The sequence below is a fragment of the Archocentrus centrarchus genome, chromosome 11, assembly GCF_007364275.1.
Source record: "Archocentrus centrarchus isolate MPI-CPG fArcCen1 chromosome 11, fArcCen1, whole genome shotgun sequence".
Lineage (NCBI taxonomy): Eukaryota > Metazoa > Chordata > Actinopteri > Cichliformes > Cichlidae > Archocentrus > Archocentrus centrarchus.
This window is the reverse complement of record NC_044356.1, coordinates 18,827,477-18,848,067: the sequence shown is the minus strand read 5'-3', so window position 1 is coordinate 18,848,067 and position 20,591 is coordinate 18,827,477. Positions and strand designations below refer to the sequence as shown.

Sequence of the window (20,591 nt, the reverse complement as noted above, 5' to 3'; positions counted from 1 at the left end):
CTCATCCTTGTCAAGGTAAAGAGAAACGTCTTCCTCTCATCTACTTTTCGATTAGGCCTGCCTCTTTGATCTTAGTGTAGAAGAATTTCTCCAGTAAGTTGGCACACTTGTAGTACTCGCTCTCTGGAGGGTTGTATTCACGACAGTTTGTGAAGATTCGCTGCATGTCAGCCATAAAAAGCTGCGTGTGGTGTAGTACCGGCTCTTTAGACGCTCGCTCATAGTCTTGAGGTCTGTGAGGAAAAAAATGTGAAATCTGTGAATCTGAATCATGAGACCTCTCAGTGGCTGAATGGCAGTATGGATAAACCCAGATCTACATTTAACACACACACACACACACACACTTCATGTTTTGATACCAGCTGAATAGTAACAGTAAAAGCCTTTTTGCTGATGTGCAAAAATATGTACATGTATGCAATGACCAGTGCAAACAAATAATTATTCTGAGACATACAGAACATGGTTGACAGAGTGCAGAGCTTTCCTTCAGGGGATGCTTCTTTCACCCGGCAGGCATGTTTTGTGTCATTCTCTTTCATTAGTTACTATTGTTAATTCAACTTTAACTCGTCTCCTCCTCTTTAAGACAGCTGTGGTCGTTAGCACACATACCCATGGGGAAGCGTATGACTTGGTAGTACCCAGGTGCTTCTGTTTTCTTCACAGGCTCCATGAAAGGCCAGGCATTCTGGTGACTCTAAAATACAAAAAAAACAGTCTTGTTAAGAAAATCGTGTGTCCTTGTATGTGTGTGTCAGATGTAGAGAACACTATATGTGTCTATCCCTTACCTTCACATGTTGGAGGATGGTTTTCAAGGTGCTATACAATTGATCGGGGTCCTTCAGTTCCTTCCTGAATTGTGAGAAGTGGCAGAAAACATATTAAACTTTCCACACGACCATGTGTGCTATTTTTGCAAGCACATTTCTGAAGGCCTGAGAAATGTCTGAGTGTGTCATTGCTGACAAAAGTGATCTAAGATATGATTCCTGCCAATATGGGGAATACAGTAACCATGTTGTTGGTGGAGCAACTTACCCTTTGCCCACAGGCTTCCAGCCAGTTTCACCTGTTGATGTAAGAAACTAGTATAAGTATTATTATTACACTCAAATAAGGTAAGATCATTATGAATATAAGAGCTACATTGTTACGTGCAGTGCCTGAATTAATGTGCAACAAAGTAACTGTAGAGTAATTAGATTACTTTTTGTTGTAACCAGTAACAGTCTGCAGAAGGCCTCAGACACACTAGAGCAGAAATAGGTCAGAAACCTTCATGCAACCACAAAAAACGGTTGGTGAGTCCTGGGTCTGCCCCGGGGCCTCCTCCCGAATACCTCACCCAAGAGGCGCCCAGGCGCAAACATGTCTTTGCAATAGCAGGCTCTATGCCAACTGGTTGCCAATAATTCAACTATAAAAGTAATCCTGCTGAGTGCCTAATGTCATTTCACTGTTTAATCGCTGTCTTGTGGAAGCATTTCTGAATTTCTGTTCCAAATCTAATAGGGCAATTTATTTCAAAGAGCTTGCATGTTCAATCAAAACTGACAGCAGACTGACTCTTTCTTATTGCCATTTTATCACCACCTTGATTCACCAAAGTATGAAGATGACAACTGACAGAGTGGTCTCAGATTGGTCCCCAGCTTCAAGCAGCCACTTCAAAGACAAGGACATAGCAAGCTGACTGCAATAATTTTGGGTGCACTGTGGTCTCTAACCGCTGTTTTTCTAGTGTAACTGCAGCCTAAAAGATGTATGTGGAGTAGCCATACAGCAGTGACTTCACTAAGTCACGAGTGAGATCACCAAGTATCAGGAAAGTGTTTCTTGAAGTCACAGATTCTGGGAGAATTAGGATTATTTTTCCCATAAACTTCTATACAATCTAACTTCTTTCTGCAACCAGCATCCACCCCCTGCTAGTCATTAGAAAGAATGCAGGTTTTAAAGTACCGGGCATCAGTTTTCAAACCTGAAAGCTACATCCTTCCAACCACATATTCTCCTGTTTGCTTTGTTGCCACAAAACAATAAAAAAATGAATATCATTACTAATCATGCATTCACACATCCTGGTCCTAGTCCTTGACTGGTAGGGAATGAGGTAAAGTTAGTACACTCAGAGGTAGATGTACAGTAAGGTCCTGTGAACAATATAACCAAAAGTTAATTGCACAGCATATATTTATTTTTGGTGAAGGTGCTCTAATTTTACCAGTATTTAATGCTGTAAATCACCCATTACATTTTAATGTCAGTAATCTTTTAATATAGCAAGCTATTTTTAAAAGCAAGGTTACCAACACTAAAAGTGAATAACATACGTATGCCAGGAATGCTCTCAATGGGAATCTGCCGGACTCCATCCTTAAAACAGGACAGCCCTGGATAGACTTTTCTGATCTGAGCCTGTTTCCTCTCAATCAGCTTCTTGATTATCTTAAGGATGAGAAAGATACTTAGTTGCAGGGACAGAAAGACACATGTAGATTAAATGTTACAGAGTTCATTTAAAATTCACTCACATACCTCTTTCTGCTTCTTGATGATGACAGAGAACTCTGTGTAGGGATGCTGGGGTTGAGTTTCACAGCCCATGAGCGTGGCTCCCTCATAATCCTTGATGTAGCCCACATACTTGGACTTGGGTACCTTGATGTCTTTTGAGAAACCCTGATAGGGAAGAGGAGATCATCTGTTATCTTGAAGCTGTTACAAAGAAATGAAAGCATGCATCTCATGTGTTTTCATTAAAAAATGTATTTATTATATTTGATCAAGTCCAAGAAGCAGAAATCACCATAGTTTAATAACTAATTTTTTTTTTAATTATTACTTAATTTTTTTCTGTTATATTTGCCAATAATGTAAAATAGATTTGGTTTACAAACTAGAGTCAGGACAATTAGGATACTTCAATAGCCATGTTACCTGTTTCTTGAGTACCCAATGGCATATTCATCAGCATAAGTGAGAAAATTGAGGATTTCATGCTTTATGTGATATTCTTTCAGGTGGTTCATCAAATGTGTTCCATAACCCTGTAACCACACAGTCAAACCAGGTAAAGGTTAGAACCGGCCACCCAGATATAATAAACACCCACCAAGCTGAGAAATAAAGCAGGGAGCGCTCTCACCTTGACCTGTTCGTTGGAGGTGACGGCACAAAAGACGATCTCTGTGAAGCCTTGCGATGGAAACATCCGGAAGCAGATCCCTCCAATCACTCTCCCGTCCTTGATCAGTGAAAGTGTCTTGTGCTTCCTGCCAGGAAAAAAAGAGGAATTTTAAAGTCACAATGTGCTTATGCAACACTTCCGGACCTAACGCGTGACGATGAGGTAGAGTTACACTCACGGATCAAACACCAGCCGTGTGATGTACTCCTTGGGCATGCGGGAAGCTGATGGGAGAACACATTCTGAAGGCCAACGAGCCACATCAAGATCCTCTTATTGGGCTTCTGGTTTAGGGAATTCCCAATGACGTGGAATTCAATCACCCCCCTGCGCTCCTCCAGGCGCGCGGCTTCGTCACGTGCAGAGTGAGCTGATAACAGGCTGGTCTGCACAGAAAGGAAGGTGTTAAATAAATCCTGGTCCCACCTTTGCTGTGATGTGCAGAGGATAGCACTACCGGGACTGAACATTTTGTACAGTCGCTATTTTAAAAGTTTACAGAAGACATTATGGTTGGAAAAAGATAAAGACAATTAACACGAGACCTGACACCGACAGGAAAATCATTAGGCTGGAAGCATGACAAGATTAGAAATATCTAATGACTTTAATTCTTTTTTCTCTTGTTTGAAAATGTCATTCTGTAAAGTCTGATAAGGGCTCCAGGTCTGGATGAGATATGTGGACATTATATAACTGCCTTGAGCAAATCTGCAGTGCCTTCTTATATCTTTAAAAATCCAAGCCAAAATGTAAAGCATCACATGTGATGCCAGTTCCAAAGACACTACGAGTAACCCAAAACAACTTAAGGAGACAGCACAGGACATTTTGTTTGCCCTTAACATGATTTACAGATTTGAGATGTTCTGACTGACAGACAAAAAGGTTTCACGATAACGACTGTATCAGAACTCACCCTAAAGGTTGTCTTATCACGTTTACTTTTTGTCACGTACAGCAACAGCTGGAGAACCTGGAAGAAGGGCCGTTAGCTTATCCCATTTGTAGATGACACTGCACTGTAGTTGTTTCAGAATTCAGATGAAGCTTACGGTGAAGTTTTAGATATGACAAAGATAATCTAACAAGGAGCATTATATATGAAGAGAGTGTGGAAATGATCAGGTCTCACAAGCACTTGGATAGTTCTGACAAGCATCTTTTAAGGGGGTTATAAATACAAGAATGGCAGAAATGCCAGTTAAAAGGGATATTTCAGTCAGTTCAGTTCATTTTTTTATTTTGGTTGCATTCAAAGCTAGTTGTTACTCTCAATCCCCTTATGCCGCCTTTGTTTCTTTTAAGTGCACAGTATGCAGCATTTTCAGTTTTCAACCCATGCCTGTTCAGATCTCACCTTAAGAAGTAACTCTGTGCCTGGCCCGATTATGAGTTAAAAATCTGTTGGATGTCTGTAAATCTGTTTTCTGTACCACCCTTAAGTCACTGAGACAGAGTTCTTCTTATCGCTGAATTTTGGCCCAAACTATCACTTTTCATATGAAGAGTAATTCACTTCCCTCTAATGGGCACCTCGCTAAGAATAACCAATAGCTGCTTACCTCTGGAATGGCGGCAGGATCAGTGATAGTGGCCATGACTTCGTTGATGAGGTCCATGGGGATGTCGCCAACCACCCTGGGTCTCTTGTTTTCCTCATGGGAAAGAGGCTCAGAGGGTTTACGCTTTTCTCCAACTGGGAAAATGTACAGAGAGCGAGGGGGAAAGCACTCATTATAATCATACTCAAACATCTCCTTTATACCTACTCACCAGCTGATCAGTATAAACCCAAACAGTTCAGTTCAGTTTGATTTATATAGTGCTAAATTGCAGCAAAAGTCACTTCAAGGTGCTTTATATTATAAGGTAAAGACCTTAAAATATTAGAGAAAACCCCCAAAATCAGACGAAACCCTATGAGCAACCACTTGCGACAATGGGAAGGACAAAAGATATACCATGGAAGAGAGAGCCAGAAATTAATAATAACTAATGGTTAAATGCAAAGTGCTGTATAAACACACAGAGTGAAAAAAGGTGAGTAGAGAAAAAATGCTCAGTGCATAATGGGAAGCCTCCAGTAGCCTAGGCTTAATGCAATGTAACTAAGGGAGGGTTCAGGGTCACCTGATCCAGTCCTAACTATAAGCTTTATCAAAGAGGAAAGTTTTAAGCCTAATCTTAAAAGCAGAGAGGGCGTCTGTCTCCCAAATTCAAACTGGGAGCTGGTTCCACAGATGAGGGCTGAAGCTGAAGGCTCTGCCTTTCATTCTACTTTAAATACCTTAGGAACCACAAGTAAAACTGCAGTTCAAGAGCAAAGCACTTTATTGGGGTGATATGGTATTGTTGGAATAGTTGGTAAACAAGTTATCAACATTTGAAGTCAGCTTACTATCTTCAGTTTTCATTTGCTACATATGGGTGCTTAGCTTGTAAGAAGCAGCTCTGGGGTGTACTTCACCTCTGTATGATGACAGATCTTTGAAGCAGCACTTTAAACAGGTTATGTAAATGTGCTGCCAGGTTTGGAGATTCCATTCAAGAAAACTTGAGTAATCTTGTTTTAAAGTAGAAACCATTCCACTTTTAAATGTGGAACACCAGGTTGACTTTGTTCAGGTCCACATTGTTTGTTTCTGTACTGTCATGTTAATTGGCTTAACTGAAACCTCATGAGTAATAACAGGTTTGTCTGTAATACCTGGTTTGGCTCCAGTACAGAAACTGCTTCCTGGCAGGACTGACACTCCCACAGGTGGATGGGTCCACTGACACAGGACTGGTGCTGTAGTACAGTGGCCTGGCCACTGAAGGAGCACTGATAACTACAAAAAAACATGGAGGGAAATGAATTTATTTGGCCATATGTTTAAGCCTCTTCTTAAAAAACAAGCATCATCTTGAAAGGTGTATCTGTGAGGGTGTGTGCAGAACATGTCACCTGGGTGGATAGGAATCTGCCCTCCTGCCGCTCCTGCCAAGAAGTCTTGGCTCCAGATCGGAGAGCTGTGACTGTAAACCTCCTCCTCCAGCATGGACAAGAACCTGAGCAGAGAAATCAACAACAACTACTTAACTAGATTAAAACAGCAGTCAACTATGTTGCTACAGTATGGTTTGATGCTGAGCGTGTGAAGTACATCCTAGAGTGCATCTACGAGTATTTGTGTGTTTAACTGCACGTGAGTCTTCTGTATCTCTTACTTGGGAAAGTGTGTAAGAATGAGTGTGCGTTTCTCAGGAGGAAGCTTGTCCTTCTCCTGTCTGGCCTGCTCCAGCAGCTGTTTCCTCATCACGGTGAAGACAGAGCGCAAAAGCGTGCGCCCGAAGATCTGAGTGGTCTCGTAGCGGGGGAGGCTGTCACAGAACTGAGGCACATTGCAGTAGCAGAGCCATCTGTAACAAGCATATCCCAGAAATATCTTAAAGCACAAAATTGTACTGGTGCCTCACAGGCAGGCACAGGATATCCATTTACGCTGCTACCTGGTGTAGTTGACTTTGTATCCAGCCGCATCATCGTTGGGCACCCTTTGGCGTCTTTGAGAGGGCGTTTCCAGCTGCCAGTAGTTGATCTGGTTGAGAAAACATCTTAGCCAGCTCCATTATGGTTTGGCGTTCCTTAGATGGAAGGTGGCTGAATTTGTATTGGACAAAATTGTTCACCCCCTATTTGTGAAACATGTGGGAAGAAAGAATAAATATATAAAATTTCGGATAAAGATTCGAAGATGAAAGATTCTGAGGACTGGAGGGTTGCTCTTCTTTTGCAGCTCATCCAAATACAGACCTGTTCGATGCTGGGCTTCTCAAACGGCGGACTCTCCTGTGCTTCTAACATCGGTTTACCCATCTGTAGGATGGATTTCCTCAGCAGCTGACAACAGAAAAAAAAAAAAAGCGTGTTCACCTGAAGTGATTGAGATCTGAAGACTCTGCATTGTTTCAAATTGACTGTAAAGGCATGAAATTACTTTGAAGAGGGAAAAGTAGACTTGTTTAGTGTCAGCATCCTCCTCTTTGTGAATGCACGTGTACAGATACTCAACATCCAGAACAATACCAAGAAGTCTGTTCATTTCCTCCTCTGAAACATTTTCTAGATGGGTCACATGGATCACCTGGAAGAAGAAATCAGCCAATGAAATTCATCTAATTTATACCTTCTTGGTATTATTTTCTGATGCAGCTTCTCTGGCGGCATGCTGTCTTACCCAAAGTGTGAGAGCAGCTCCGACAGGGCTCCTGGAGGTTGACGGCGTTGGACTGCTGCTCGTTTGAGGAGGTGTAGGAGGGGGGGTTCTGACTTTTCCAGCCATTGCACTTACAGGCTCCTTCAGCCTGTGAAAAGTAGAGATGAGATTAGTGCAAGCAGGGACAAACAGCAAAATTTATATTAAATGACAGCTTTCTCTGTGCAGCTTAAACTGAGGCAGATTACACTTAAGGGAAACCTATGCAACTTGTTAAACTTTTTTATTATTATTTCACATCAGCGTCTCAAAAGTAAAACCGTATCCACCCGGTCTTAGACAGCGGTTTTAAAGCCTTTCCAGGGTCGCTCGGGTTAATGAAGGGAAGTTAGGCCTGACTTTTTACAGTAACAAGAGGCGGGGAGAGGAGGCTTGTCACAATCAGCTGAAGGTGCTGTACTGAGCATGCGCCCTGAAACAACAACAAACTCCGCCCCCCCCCAGCAGCTGTCACCTGTCAAAACAAAGGACCCCATCCCTCTCTGCGGATCATACGCTGCATAAGCCCAATAAACTCCTCTCTGTTTATCACCGTGCTTATGACGGACGGCACGGGACGCTTGTGAAATTTCCAGTGGAAACACGAACCGCGCACGAACACACACAGACACACACTAGTATCCAGACCTTGTGCACACAGTCAGCTACTCCCCAAACCAGCGCCAAGCCAATTGTTTACGTTCACCAACCCCCCACCTTGACAGAAACAGTAACAGCATGCAGCTGGAAGGCCCCTGCTGAAAAGTCCAGGTGTAAAAATAACACTTAACGTATCAAGATTTTTTTGTTGCTGTTGTTGTATTACCTCTTCAGTAACTGGTTCGTGCATGCAAAAGAAAAAAAAAAGAAACTCAAGTGCGGCAATGGCTTCCTTTGATGCGCTTGCATTTTGAAAACTATTGCAACCAAGCCCAGGAAATACACCATATTCAGAATAAGCCCTCAAAACTACCCCGGTTCAAAACTCTGTTATTTGCAAATGCAGCATTACTTTGCAGGATGAATACACTCCGAGTTTTTCCAGTTTTTTTGGCCGAGGCGAGGAGCGTAGTTGTGCCTTCTCTTCACGGCGATACGTGCGGATCCTCCAGCGGCGCCTGAGCCCTCCGTGCCCTCCGGCTCCAGGAGCGGCCGGAACCAGGCCCCGCGGCTCCGATGGCTGGCGAACCTGCTGAATCCAGCGCTTGTCGGCCATGATTCGCACCGAAACCCGAAGGGACCGCCGGCCCGGGGAATATTTGCTGCGCCGTCCGCTCTATTCCACAACGGAGGATCAGACATGGCGCTCATCCTTATTTTCAATTTCTCACTGTAGGCCCATTTTCCTCCGCTAGGGGACCTTCATGGGATAGGCCAACTCACAACAATCTAAGAGGAGGAGGTCACAAAATGCAACCATTTGTAGCAGAATTTCAAGGTCAAAATGTGGTGGAAGGGAAAAATGTGGAGTCGTACCCTTTCAGTCAGGCACAGGTGACTAATCAAGCGCAGTGATTCATAAGATACCGAAGAATTACTGAAAGCAATAGCAGCACTATTTAGAAAAATTTATAGACAATTAAAATTATTTTCACCTCATCCAGTAAAAATACGGAAATCCGTTAGTTCATAGCCAAATAAAGAAAAGGTTTAAGTTCAGGACTGATGAAGATAAAAGCTTTAAGCAGTTTCATGATGAGCACTGGCATGGGGAAGTAAAAGTGGGAGTCAATTCTAGATGATAAAACAGATAACATAGACATACACAAAAATTATTTTACATGCAAAGTCCTTGTCGTCCACAGGAAATTAAGGCAACAACATACACACACAGCCTGATTACAATAATAAATGATCAAATTTATTTCAGTATTTATTTGGTCATTACATAACAGTACTGTAAAATGCTTGCATTTAATGTTTCCGGCTGCAAATAAGTGTTCACTGCAAACCCAAAAAGAAAAAGAAAAAAAAAGAAGTACAATTTGCAATCCCTATTAATGTGTTAAATCGTCTATTCACAAACCTCCATTGTGCCAGCTGATAGTTGGCTTACTGTTCCTACAATATATGATCACAATGTTACTGAGATGTAGAAGGACAGAGGAGGAAAACTCAAACTGTTCCACATGGTGTCCGACTCCTCTGGAGTTTTACAACCAGTGCCTCTGAAAGTTCACGGTCTACTTACAGGAAGGAGGAGCAGCGGCTCTGGACAAGGCAGAGAGGGGAAAGAAAAAAAAAAGAAAAAAAAAAAAAAAAAAAAAAAAAAAAGAACTGGAGAAAGAAAGTGTAAATAAAGAGATGTTAAAAACATGTTTGGATATATTTTTTCTTATGAGATAAATGTACAAGACAGTTGACTAAATAAATGCAATTCAATTTTTTTGTTAATAAACACTACATACATTTATAAAGACCACACTGATTATAATTTAACCATTTATATGTAAAAAAAAAAAGAAAAAAAAAAAAAAAAAAAAGAAAAAAAGAAAAGGGAACAGCAACAAAACTCCAAACCCAGATTGTAGCTGTTTTTTTTTCCCTCCTGTTAACTGTACAGGTCTTTTTTTTATGATATCTAGACAACTCCCTAGCAAGCATTAGTCCTGTCACTGGTAAATTGAAAAAGGTAGACTACACTGCAACACCTTATTTACAGTATATTATTTATATATTTATATTTATGTGTGTGTATATATATATATATATATATATATATATATATATATATATATATATCATCACACTGGCTGAAATCATGACAAGATATATTCATGAGCATCATTAGTGCAAGGCATGAGTAAGAGACCTGTTAAAAAGAGTTATTTACTAATAGTACTCTATGTGCATGAGTCTTTGTGTGTATACAATGGGGGTGGGGGTGCAGGAGGGACTGTGTTGTGTGCTTGACAAAGGTGTGGATGACGGTAACAGACTGTGTGTATGCTCGTTGTACAATGATGTTTAGGTCTGATGGGGAATCGGGGTGGGAGACAAGACAGTGGCGTGTGGTTTAATTGTGCAAATGTGTGTTCAAACAAACACACGGATGAATTCGTGTGAATAAGTCTACCAAGTAATCTGTCGCCAGACACCAAGTCCAGGCCCAGGTTGTACATAATGACACATGACCGTGTCTAAAGCACTTTCTAATAGAGAGAGGATGTCAAACAATTACGATTCCGATATTAATGAAGCAACTTTACATATTGCAACTCCCCACTCACGACCATCACCTTCGATTTTTCCCTAGTGCAAACCCAGCAGTCGAGCAACAATGACACAATGGGAAAAAGTAATCGCACAAGACTAAATCACTCAAAGCAGAAACCCAAGAGACCGCAGTATGACGACAACAGGATGGTCTACACAAGGTTATGAAAGGACACATCAGGAGGCGGGCAGGTGGTGACACTGACGTGTACCCTAGAGGCCTCTGCACCATGTTTGCACTGGTCCTTGCAGACAACTCAACTCACAGAGTAATACTGTGAAACATTGCACAATGCCAAAGGGAAGCTACAAGCAGGTGAGAGGATATGCACTAGTGCTACTTTGAGTTTAATGGAAGGGGTGGGGCTATAAGGACCACAATTCATTTTTTTTTTTCAACTACAAGAAAAAGGGTCCAAGACACAAGAGCGAGACAGAGCTAAGGGTTCTCTCCTCTCCACCCTCAACCTTTCCTCTTTCTGAGGCTGACAAGAATACACTCCTCCAACCAACCTTTCTGCAATACTGCAGACAGAAGTTATAATAACGCTTTTTGCTTTTTTTGTATTTTAGGCCATCTAATATGCTGTGCATGTGCATCCATAAATTTACAAAAATTACAGTAAACAATAATCAACAAAGTAATAAAAAAATGAACAAAAACAGAAGGACTGGTATAGAAATGCAAGTGTAAAGTCTTAAGCTATCCCAGAAAAGGAAGTGATCACTTCCCCCAGATGAAACTCACATCTACACGCTCTAAGGATGATGACAATGGGAGGAAGGGTGCTCTAATGTTTCTAATAATCTGCTATCACTGATTTATCAATAATGTGATAGATCTAATAAGCTTGATAGTAGAAAGTAAGACAGAGTGGGTTAGGAGGCTTCCCCAGGTAGCAGCAGAAACCGTAATGGGAGGAAAAGAGGCAGCAGAGCCACAAAGAACGATCAGTGTGATGGCAATGACTATGTTAAGAGTGGATGGTGCGGTGGGGCACAGGTCATATTTTCTTCTTTCAGAGTATGGGCAACACTTTGCATTAGTAACTGCAGTGGCATTTGGGGCATTGGCCACATTAGTTACTGCTATACAGGTTGGTAGGGAGGAGGGTGTTCTTCATGTTAGTTACTGCCGCATGGAGCCTTGGCTGGCTGGGCAGTTTCCGTCAGGTCCACTCCGGCTGCGTACCAGTGTTTGCTCCCGCAGTCTGAGGTCATTTTTGGCAATATCTTTGCTGGAGGAGGTAAAAAAACAAACAAACAAAAGATATGATTTTCAAGAAACAGAAACCTACAGTTATTTTACTTTATTTAAAGCAGGAAGTGAAACTCTTGAAATTATGAATTTGCGAGTGTCCGAGCCTGACAGAGGCATCATTAACCTCACATGTATATCCGGCTAGCAAGAAACTGGAACTGCAGGTGAAAACCCAGGCAAAAGCGCATACAACTCCCCACAGAAGGGCTCTAACCCGGGCTGAATCTTACTGTGAGGCAACAGATCTAACTTTGAATTTAAAAAAATGTGCCGGGAAAAAAAAAAAATAAAATAAAAATCTATGAATTAAGTCCTAAAAGTTACCCACCAATGGCCATAAATATCTCATTCACATTCATAGATGTCTTGGCTGATGTCTCCATGAAAAGTAAGCTGTTGTCATCTGCGTAGGACTGGGCATCCTGTTGAAACAATGTAAACAAACAATTTTCAATACATCCTCAAACACACATTCCTCCAGGCACAGGAGAAACACAATTAGAGGATAATTACAAATGTAAGCCTTGGCTGTAGATTTTAGAGTCTGCCATGAATGTGATGATATTAAACAAAACCACAGAGATATCAGAAAAAAAAAAAAAAAAAAAAAAAATCAGACTAAATTCTAAGACAAAGTTTATTTGCACTGACCTGGAAGTCCACAGCTCTTTTGCTGGCCAGGTCAGCTTTGTTTCCTGACAAAGCGATGACTATATTAGGGCTAGCTTGTCGTTGTAGCTCCTTCACCCAGTTCTTTGCCCGTGCAAAGGACTCCTGAAAAATAAAGACACAGTGCCACTTGTCAACACCTTATGCTACCTTCACGGTTTAACTTGCAGGCCTTAACTGGGTCTCAGTCAAGGATGAACGTACCTCATTTGTGATGTCGTAGACCACAATGGCAGCTTGTGCTCCTCTGTAATACATTGGTGCCAAACTGTGATAACGCTCCTGGCCTGCAGTGTCCCAGATTTCAAACTTCACTGTTGTGTCATCAAGACACACTGTTTGGGTAAGGAAGGCCGCTGAGGGGACAGGAAGAGATGAGTCAGTATTGCATGATCATTACCCATACCAAAAGCATATCTTACAAAGTCATTAAAAAAAAAAATTAAAAAAAAAAGTTGTTAAATATGTCAACCCAAAAGCATCAATTTCCTGAATTCTGAATGTGGACCGACTAGGTTATAGGTTATAAGAAACATCCCAATCTGATGATATGATGCCTACCTCCTATTGTGCTTTCCTGGAATTCATGGAACTGGCCTTTGACGAAGCGAAGTACCAAGCTAGACTTCCCCACAGCTGATTCCCCCAACAGCACCAGCTTAAACTGACAGATCTTATTCCCTGCATTTGGTCCATTGGGTCTTGTAGCTCCTCCTCGATTGGCCATGACCTAGTCAGATCCACAGGTATCCTGTGTGCTGAACCTCACTGTCAGGACTTCTGCTGGAGAAAGCACGAGAACAAACATGTTCAGAGTAAAAAAAAAAAAAAAAAAAATAGATATTAAACTGTAAGAGATTTGCAGTTTTGAACAAATGTGACAAAACATCTGCTAGTATGTATTTCCCTTCTGAAATCATAAGAGGAGTACAAAGGTTATTTTTGTGTAGATGACATTTTGACATTTAAGACCAATGAGTATTACTCATATAGTTAGAATAAAATGTGCAACACATTTCTAAATACAAGATCAGCTTTCTGTGAAAATCCTTATAAAATGACAAATCTTATAAAACTAGAATTAGACTAATGAACGGGCCTCTAGAAAAAAGAGTTTGATGATCACATTTTCTGTAATAAATATCATCTTTTAAAATTTTGACTCACTGAGACACAATTAAAGTTACTCAGAGCATCTCTCACAAAAAAAAAAAAATCTCTCACTCACACTTTCACACATCAAAGTCAAACATTCATCCACTGGTATCGCTTCAATTTGGGGTGCATTTTGAAGGTTTTCACAGACTGTTTCAAAGGAACAGTTTTCACCGAACTTTCATGCTGCAGTTTAGACAACGTGACAAGATTGATGCAATCAATAAATTAAAATATTATACATACTGTGCATAGCTAATCAATACCGACAAAATTTTCCGTTTTTGTCTGCAAATTACGGCTGTAAATTTAATTTTATAAAGCTGAATTTGTGAATTATTCTGTAAACATTTTTAAGTCACTAACAAAACCCTAAACATTTCAAACATACAAAGCCCTGATATGAATACAATGAATACATGTGTGACTGCTGACACGTAGTGGAGGAATTTAGGATACTTGACAAAACTTTCTTTAAGACTGCATGGTTCTAATCAGGAAACATTCACAGTCCACCAGTATCGGAGGACCGGATGACTTGTGGGGTGGGGGGTTGGGGGGGGGGAGTGGTGTTAGCCCTGCCCACTTGCTAGTTGTGGTGACAGTGATCGGTTCTGATAGCAAACTGGTGAAATTCACAGCCTGGAGCAATGATGCCTCATCCCAGCAGAGCACTGGGCGATCAACTGCTGGCTAGAACCCTAAAGTGTCTTCCACTTACAGTAACATGAGCAAAAGGAAGCCTTGTCATGAACTACAACAGTGATCTGTGGCAAACTCAAGAGAGTGGGTGAAAGACCCACCCACATTACTCTGGTCTGGTACAACTGCGAGAACCACTGCATCTAAGCATGCATACCATGCATTCATGCAGTGCTTACTAACTTATTTAGGAATGAATAGCTCAGAATTTCCCCCAAAAAACAAACAAACAAAAAAAAAACAAAAAACAGATGGCTGTTGTAAGGAGACAATTGTGGCTTATGTCTAACCTTACAGAGTGAATTTGGTGGAATCTTGTGTCTAACCAAAAACTGGCTTATTGCCTTGCATCAAACTCACATATATGGTGTAATGCAATAAAACACAAGTGCTACATGTGGTACTGAATTATACTGTGAAGTAGGTGTACATAATTGCAAAACTGAGTTAACATATGCTTATATTGTTCTTATGACCTGTGATATAACTAAGAGGATGAGTGTATTCAAAACAAGAGTACAAAAACAGGTCTGTCAATCTATAAAGTGTCTTTGCCATGACTCCTTAAGTCTAAATGCAACAGAACAAATTAAACAAATTATTGTGTACAGCCACAAATGTGTAATTAATTTTAAGTCTGTATTATGCTTCCAGGTCACTGATGCCATCATCCCTACTTCTTTCAGTGCCCCCTTCTTACCTAAAAACTAACTAACATTGCAGTTATTGCTCCTAAGCTCATAGGAACCTGTTCAACTACCAATAATTTTAAATCAGCTCTAAAGATGTTTTCAGTTGATTTAATCAAGTCTGAGGTCCCTCCGGGTTTGGTCAAACTCAATGCAAATGTTTTTGATTGCTCTTTTATTTGACTGCTTTTAGCACTGTTAGAATTTAGTTATGTTTTCATCCTTATTTTATGACTTTTCCTTTTATTATGTTGTCTGTTTATGTGAGTTCCATGTTTGCAATCAGGTTCTTGAGACCTGGATTACAAATCAGTGCGCCTGTAAAGCACTATGGGTCACCTTCTGTTGTTCTAAAACTTGCTATTAAATAAAACAGACTTGACAACCTGTGATTCACTAGCCACATCTGTGCAAACCCTTCACCTGTGTCCCAACATTGAAAGCTGAAGGTATTCATGTACGAAACTTTATCAAGGCAAAAGTACACCCAGAAATGTAATGACACTGTTGTTTTAACTAAAGAGCTTTGGGACAAAAAGCCCATAAAATGACCGCTAAAGTCATGCTCAAACAAGTCGGGCATTTCAACCTCAGGCCAAATGACACATTCTTGCGTAGAAGTCTTGAAGACGCGCAGAAAACAAATATGCACCAGGAACTGGAATGAGCACAGTGGCTGTATTTACCCAGACCCATGACGCTGACTGTCAACAAACACTACGCACTGTATGACTGCGACGCGCATATTTGGCTTTAACCCTCGTTAGTTGACTATAAACACACCGGCTCGGTTTAAGCAGTGGCTGTCTTTCTGTTTTGGTGGTAGAGGGGGCCGCCATTTTCCCCAAAGTGTTTTTTTTTTTTAATCTAGCTCGTTAGCTCTCATGCTGTTAGCCAACCCTAGCTACCAGTGTCATTAGCTTCCCGTCAGCTGTAAGGACATAAAACACGACACCAACGTCATTTTTGTTTCTTTAAAATTCAATCGGCGCTTGCTGGTGCTGTTTAGCTACTGTTGTTTAAAGGGGAGTAGCTAAACACCTCAATTAACAAACACTATCGTTAGCTTGCTGTCGCTGATAGCATTACACCCACCCATTAGCAAAGTCACTGTAAGCCTGCCATGCTATCTGCTATATCAGACATTACTAGCCGCTTTGCTCCTCGTACACAAGAGAACAGTTAGACTCGACAGGACGGGACAAAGCCCGCATTTCTGCACCCCCTGCGCCGCCAAACACCATCGACATTAGCTACAGTTAGCTAACGAAGTCACCGATGACAAGTGAACAAACGGCAGCGTCATGTCACCGAGCCAGCTGCTAACCACAACTAGTCCCTTACCTGAGAGCCAGGCGACGTACGACTTCAAATAGCACCGATGCAGTTCGCACACACGGAACTTGGACCACTTTGATGAGCTGGTGTTACTTGGGGGGAACCAAGAAAATAATTTCAACAATCCTGTCACGTCTCCTCCTTTCTTTCTTCTCGCAACTTCCCCTTAGAACCAAAACACAAACAAGCGCTTCCGCTGCCCGTGCCACGTCACACGCCACGCCTGCGCCGGGCACACGGTGAAAATGAAGTGCGTAACATCATGTACAGTCCATAATCGGCCCTCCAGGATCAGCTCTTTGGCTCTCTATATCTGTATTTATTTATATAGAAATAAAATAAAACATTAAATTAAAATGTATAGTTGATCATATTGTATATTGGATTTAACAAAAGTAAATACACACGGTTATTCAGAAGGATGGACGAACAATATAAATACCTTTAATATACATGGAAATTTTAGGTTAAGCATGATCTTATCGAGAGAACAAAGGGATTTTAATAATCACAGACATTTTAATGCAAATATGTCTTGGCATGTTTTATTTGATTTGTCCATAAAAAAAATAAATCAATATATCTAGACAAATATTTGTATGCCCTTTGAAAATAATGATGCAATCTATATTTAAACCACTGGATCTTCTTGGCTTGATTTGCCTCTTCTTCTTTTTTCCACTGCTCCCTTCAGCAGATCATCTGACTCAGCATCTTCCTCTGTCACACCAACCCTCTCCTTCACTATATCCATGAATCTTGTCTGAAGTCTTCCTCTTTTCCTCCTGCCTGTCAGTCCCATATTCAACATCCTATACCTCCTCTGCATATCTCCAAACTGTCTCAGCCCTGCCTTTCTAACTTTGCCTTCAAACTGCTCAACTTGGACTCATGGGCGTAGGAACCGGGGGGATGGAGGGGACGTGTCCCCCCAATATTGGAGACAGGCGCATTTGTCCCAACCAAAAATTACACAGCAGAGGAGAAAAATACTTGATTTTGAAATCTTTAACTCGTGTGCTTTTATTTTGAAGGCACAACATGCGCTCCCCCCCTCTTCCTCTGAACGGCTCTGAGTGTTTAGGAGGTGGGAGACAGCGGCAGGAGTCAGAAACTCTTGATGATGAGGTAGAACAGTCTGTCGGGATCGTTGCCATGAACAGAGCCGGACTCAGGCATAGGCGACATATGCGGCTACCACCACCAGGGGGCCCCCAAGCTCACATACATTTGTAATGAAATTTTATGCTAGTGCACTGGTAACATTTGTCTATGCACCGGTAACAATTATCTGTGCATTGGTAACAATTATCTGTGCATTGGTAACAATTATCTGTGCACTGATAACTATGCATTGGTAACATTTATGTGTGCACTGGTAATAATCATCTATACATTTGTAACAATTATCTATCCACTGGTAATATTTGTGTATGCACCAATAACAATTATCTATGCATTGGTAACAGTTTATCTATGCACTGGTAACATTTATTGTGCACTGGTAACATTTATCTGTGCACTGGTAACATTTATCTGTGCATTGGTAACATTTATTTGTCCACTGGTAACAATTACCTGTGCACTGGTAACATTTATCTATGCACTGGTAACATTTTGTCCCCTTAGAATTATAAAGCCATCAGGCAGACGTTTCAGGACAATGAAGGCCAGAACAAACAGACTGAGGAACAGCTTTTATGCCAGGGCTATCATTGAACTGAACTCTGTGTGGTTTGGACAGTGATGTGGGGTGGTAGTGCTGACTGTGTGCGTGCGTTGGTGTGTGTATTGGGGCTAGATTCGTCTGTTAATTTAATTTACTATTGTGCACTGTATTTTAGTAATCATTTTTATCACTCATATTTTTATTATTTTATTATTTATTGTCTGAGGCACCTAAAAAGGAATGCATTTTAAATTTCGTTGTGCAACTTCTGTGTACAATGACAATAAAGATTCTGATTCTGATTCTGAAAGTTCTATCTACGTTCTGACCAGTTTTGAGATATTGAGCTTTAAAGTTTTTGCACTCTGTATAGCAAAAATTACTCATGGAATAAGTCTTGTTCACACATGATTATGAAACACACCTATATGTATTCGAAATCAGTAATATCAAAATCCTATTAAATGGGTTTTTTTTCTTTTGAACAAGTATAATGCAGATAGAACCTTCTAATTTTAAAAACTCCTTTTTTGTTTGGAATTATAAGGTTCTATCTGCAAAATGTGATAACTACTACTGATTTTCGAGGAATGAAAAATAGTTAACTTATAGTAAGTTTTAAACCATAAAATTATAGATATAATAGAGATCTAACCATACTTGTGTTAAATCAAATTTAATGAATTCTGTGACATTTTTTAAAATTTCTTCTTTCATGGCAAACTGTTTTTACGGACACATTTCCCTTCCCTTTACTAGAAGATGATGCTTGGCAAAGTTTTAGCTTTGAATGTTTCAGTGCTACAACATCTCCATCCATCCATTCACTTCCGCTTATTCTGTTCAGGGTCGTGAGGGGGGGGGGAGGGGGGGTCTGGAGCCTATCACAGCTGACATAGGGTGAGAAGCACAGTACACCCTGTATAGGTCGCCAGCCTGTCGAAGGGCTAACACAGACAACCATTCACACCTATGGGCAATTTAGAGTGACCAATTAACCTAACCCCAGTAACTGCGTGGCTTTGGACTGTGGGAGGAAACCCACACAGACACAGGGAACATGCAAACTCCACACAGAGAGACCTGGGCCAAGGTGGAATTGAACCCAGACCTAGATGTCAATCTAGCTGTGAGGCAGTACTGTTAACCACCATGCCGCCTTGCTGCACAACATCTATTACACAATATTAAAATTGTACAATTAAAAAAAAAAAAAATCTAACTTTTCATTAAACTCATGTTGGCAGACTGAGCCCTCTTTTTTTCCCATCCTTTATTTTCCAAGGTTTTCTTAAGATAACTCAACATATAATTATATGAAAACTAACAAGTAAAAATAAAATTTATAATAAATAAATAGAACAAATAAACATTTGATATAAATTTAGGAGGCGTATACTTTGACATATAAACAAACTCAAATTTCAATAAAATTTGTACAGAGAGTCAAACAAATTCTGGATAATTTACCACAATGTTTTTTGTTTTTTTTCCCATTTAGCCTAGATCTTTTTAAATTTTACAAGCTGCAATCTACCTGAAAAAGCATTCTTTAAAATTCTGCGGTGGGGTGGTTGGGGGGGACTGGGCACTGCATTTCCATGCCCAGGCCAGTATGTCCTGTCGTCTGTTTGTGTCTATTGTTGAGTGAATGGGCATCTAGGAGGAGCGGGCCGCCCTCTGCGGTGGGGGCGAGGGCGCCAACCTCGGGTGCTGCAGTGCTCCGGGATGCTGTCACCGCGGCCCCGGGCTCACCTCCCCCTGCCCTGTGCTGGGGTGTGGGAGGTCGGGGTGCCTATTGAGCCAGCGGACAGCTGGCTCTCTTCTCCAGGATTTTTCCTGGTCATATGCCCCCCCCCCCCCCCCCCCCCCCCCTCCCCCTCCCCATACACAAACACACACACACACACACACAGAATACACATCACTCACAGATGTAGGATGGAGAGGCCACGTGGAGAGCTGCACCACCACTTGCCTCTCCGTTTTAATTGCACTTTAGTCATTATAACTCACAACACATACACACCTACAACCTGATACACATAGGACCTTTGGGGCAGGCATGTTACTCAGAGGTTGATGAGATGGGCCGCTGAGGTGGCCCCACTCGGATCCTCGTCACTGTCTGTCTCCAAATTTTATTTGCACTTTAGACATGGAGGGTTTTGGGGGGGCAGTGTGGGCAAGCGCTGACGACCAACAGTTGGCGCTTGTGGCATAACTGTCCCCTCAATTTTAACTGCACCCTATACACCTCATTCACTCACAAACATTAACACATAGACCTACAAGTTGGGGAGGAGGAGGGGTGGATGGGTCATCTTACACCCCGATATTTCTTGCGTCTCGCCCGGGGGTGGGTAGGGGTCGGGTGGTTCCTTGGGGACCGGGCTGGTGGCGTCCTGGGGTCGCTGTTGGCCCTGGGGTGTTTCCCTTGCCCCGCCTTTCA

At 41.4% G+C, this 20,591-nt stretch overlaps 2 protein-coding genes across 2 annotated transcripts; both read right to left on the bottom strand.

Moving 5' to 3' along the window:
- Nucleotides 1–40: 40 nt before the first annotated feature.
- Nucleotides 41–8,656, bottom strand: LOC115788265 (histone acetyltransferase KAT2B-like). The gene is made up of 16 exons (XM_030741236.1): nucleotides 8,469–8,656; nucleotides 7,423–7,549; nucleotides 7,183–7,329; nucleotides 6,999–7,085; nucleotides 6,695–6,783; nucleotides 6,413–6,604; nucleotides 6,150–6,253; nucleotides 4,765–4,898; nucleotides 3,344–3,585; nucleotides 3,158–3,284; nucleotides 2,548–2,691; nucleotides 2,343–2,457; nucleotides 1,048–1,078; nucleotides 798–861; nucleotides 619–703; nucleotides 41–225 (listed from the first exon to the last, which is right to left on the bottom strand). The coding sequence occupies exons 1-16, from the start codon at nucleotides 8,654–8,656 to the stop codon at nucleotides 41–43; spliced, it is 2,061 nt and encodes a 686-aa protein (XP_030597096.1).
- A 3,125-nt stretch (nucleotides 8,657–11,781) lies between these two features.
- LOC115788264 (ras-related protein Rab-5A-like) lies at nucleotides 11,782–16,559 on the bottom strand. Its single transcript, XM_030741235.1, has 6 exons — nucleotides 16,477–16,559; nucleotides 13,148–13,366; nucleotides 12,791–12,942; nucleotides 12,569–12,691; nucleotides 12,246–12,339; nucleotides 11,782–11,894 (listed from the first exon to the last, which is right to left on the bottom strand). The coding sequence occupies exons 2-6, from the start codon at nucleotides 13,311–13,313 to the stop codon at nucleotides 11,782–11,784; spliced, it is 648 nt and encodes a 215-aa protein (XP_030597095.1). The 5' UTR covers nucleotides 13,314–13,366; nucleotides 16,477–16,559.
- Nucleotides 16,560–20,591: the final 4,032 nt, after the last annotated feature.

Excerpts from the sequence above, each read along its gene's own strand:
- LOC115788265 (XM_030741236.1), bottom strand. The coding sequence starts at position 8,656 with ATGGCCGACAAGCGCTGGATTCAGCAGGTTCGCCAGCCATCGGAGCCG. Across the intron at positions 3,586-4,764 it reads ATCCTGCCGCCATTCCAGAG|ACCAGCCTGTTATCAGCTCA; the intron begins GTAAGCAGCTAT and ends CTTTCTGTGCAG. Across the intron at positions 2,692-3,157 it reads CCTCCAACGAACAGGTCAAG|GGTTTCTCAAAAGACATCAA; the intron begins GTGAGAGCGCTC and ends CTTCCCTATCAG.
- LOC115788264 (XM_030741235.1), bottom strand. The coding sequence starts at position 13,313 with ATGGCCAATCGAGGAGGAGCTACAAGACCCAATGGACCAAATGCAGGG. Across the intron at positions 12,943-13,147 it reads CCAGGAAAGCACAATAGGAG|CGGCCTTCCTTACCCAAACA; the intron begins GTAGGCATCATA and ends CTGTCCCCTCAG. Across the intron at positions 12,340-12,568 it reads AAAGAGCTGTGGACTTCCAG|GATGCCCAGTCCTACGCAGA; the intron begins GTCAGTGCAAAT and ends TTGTTTCAACAG.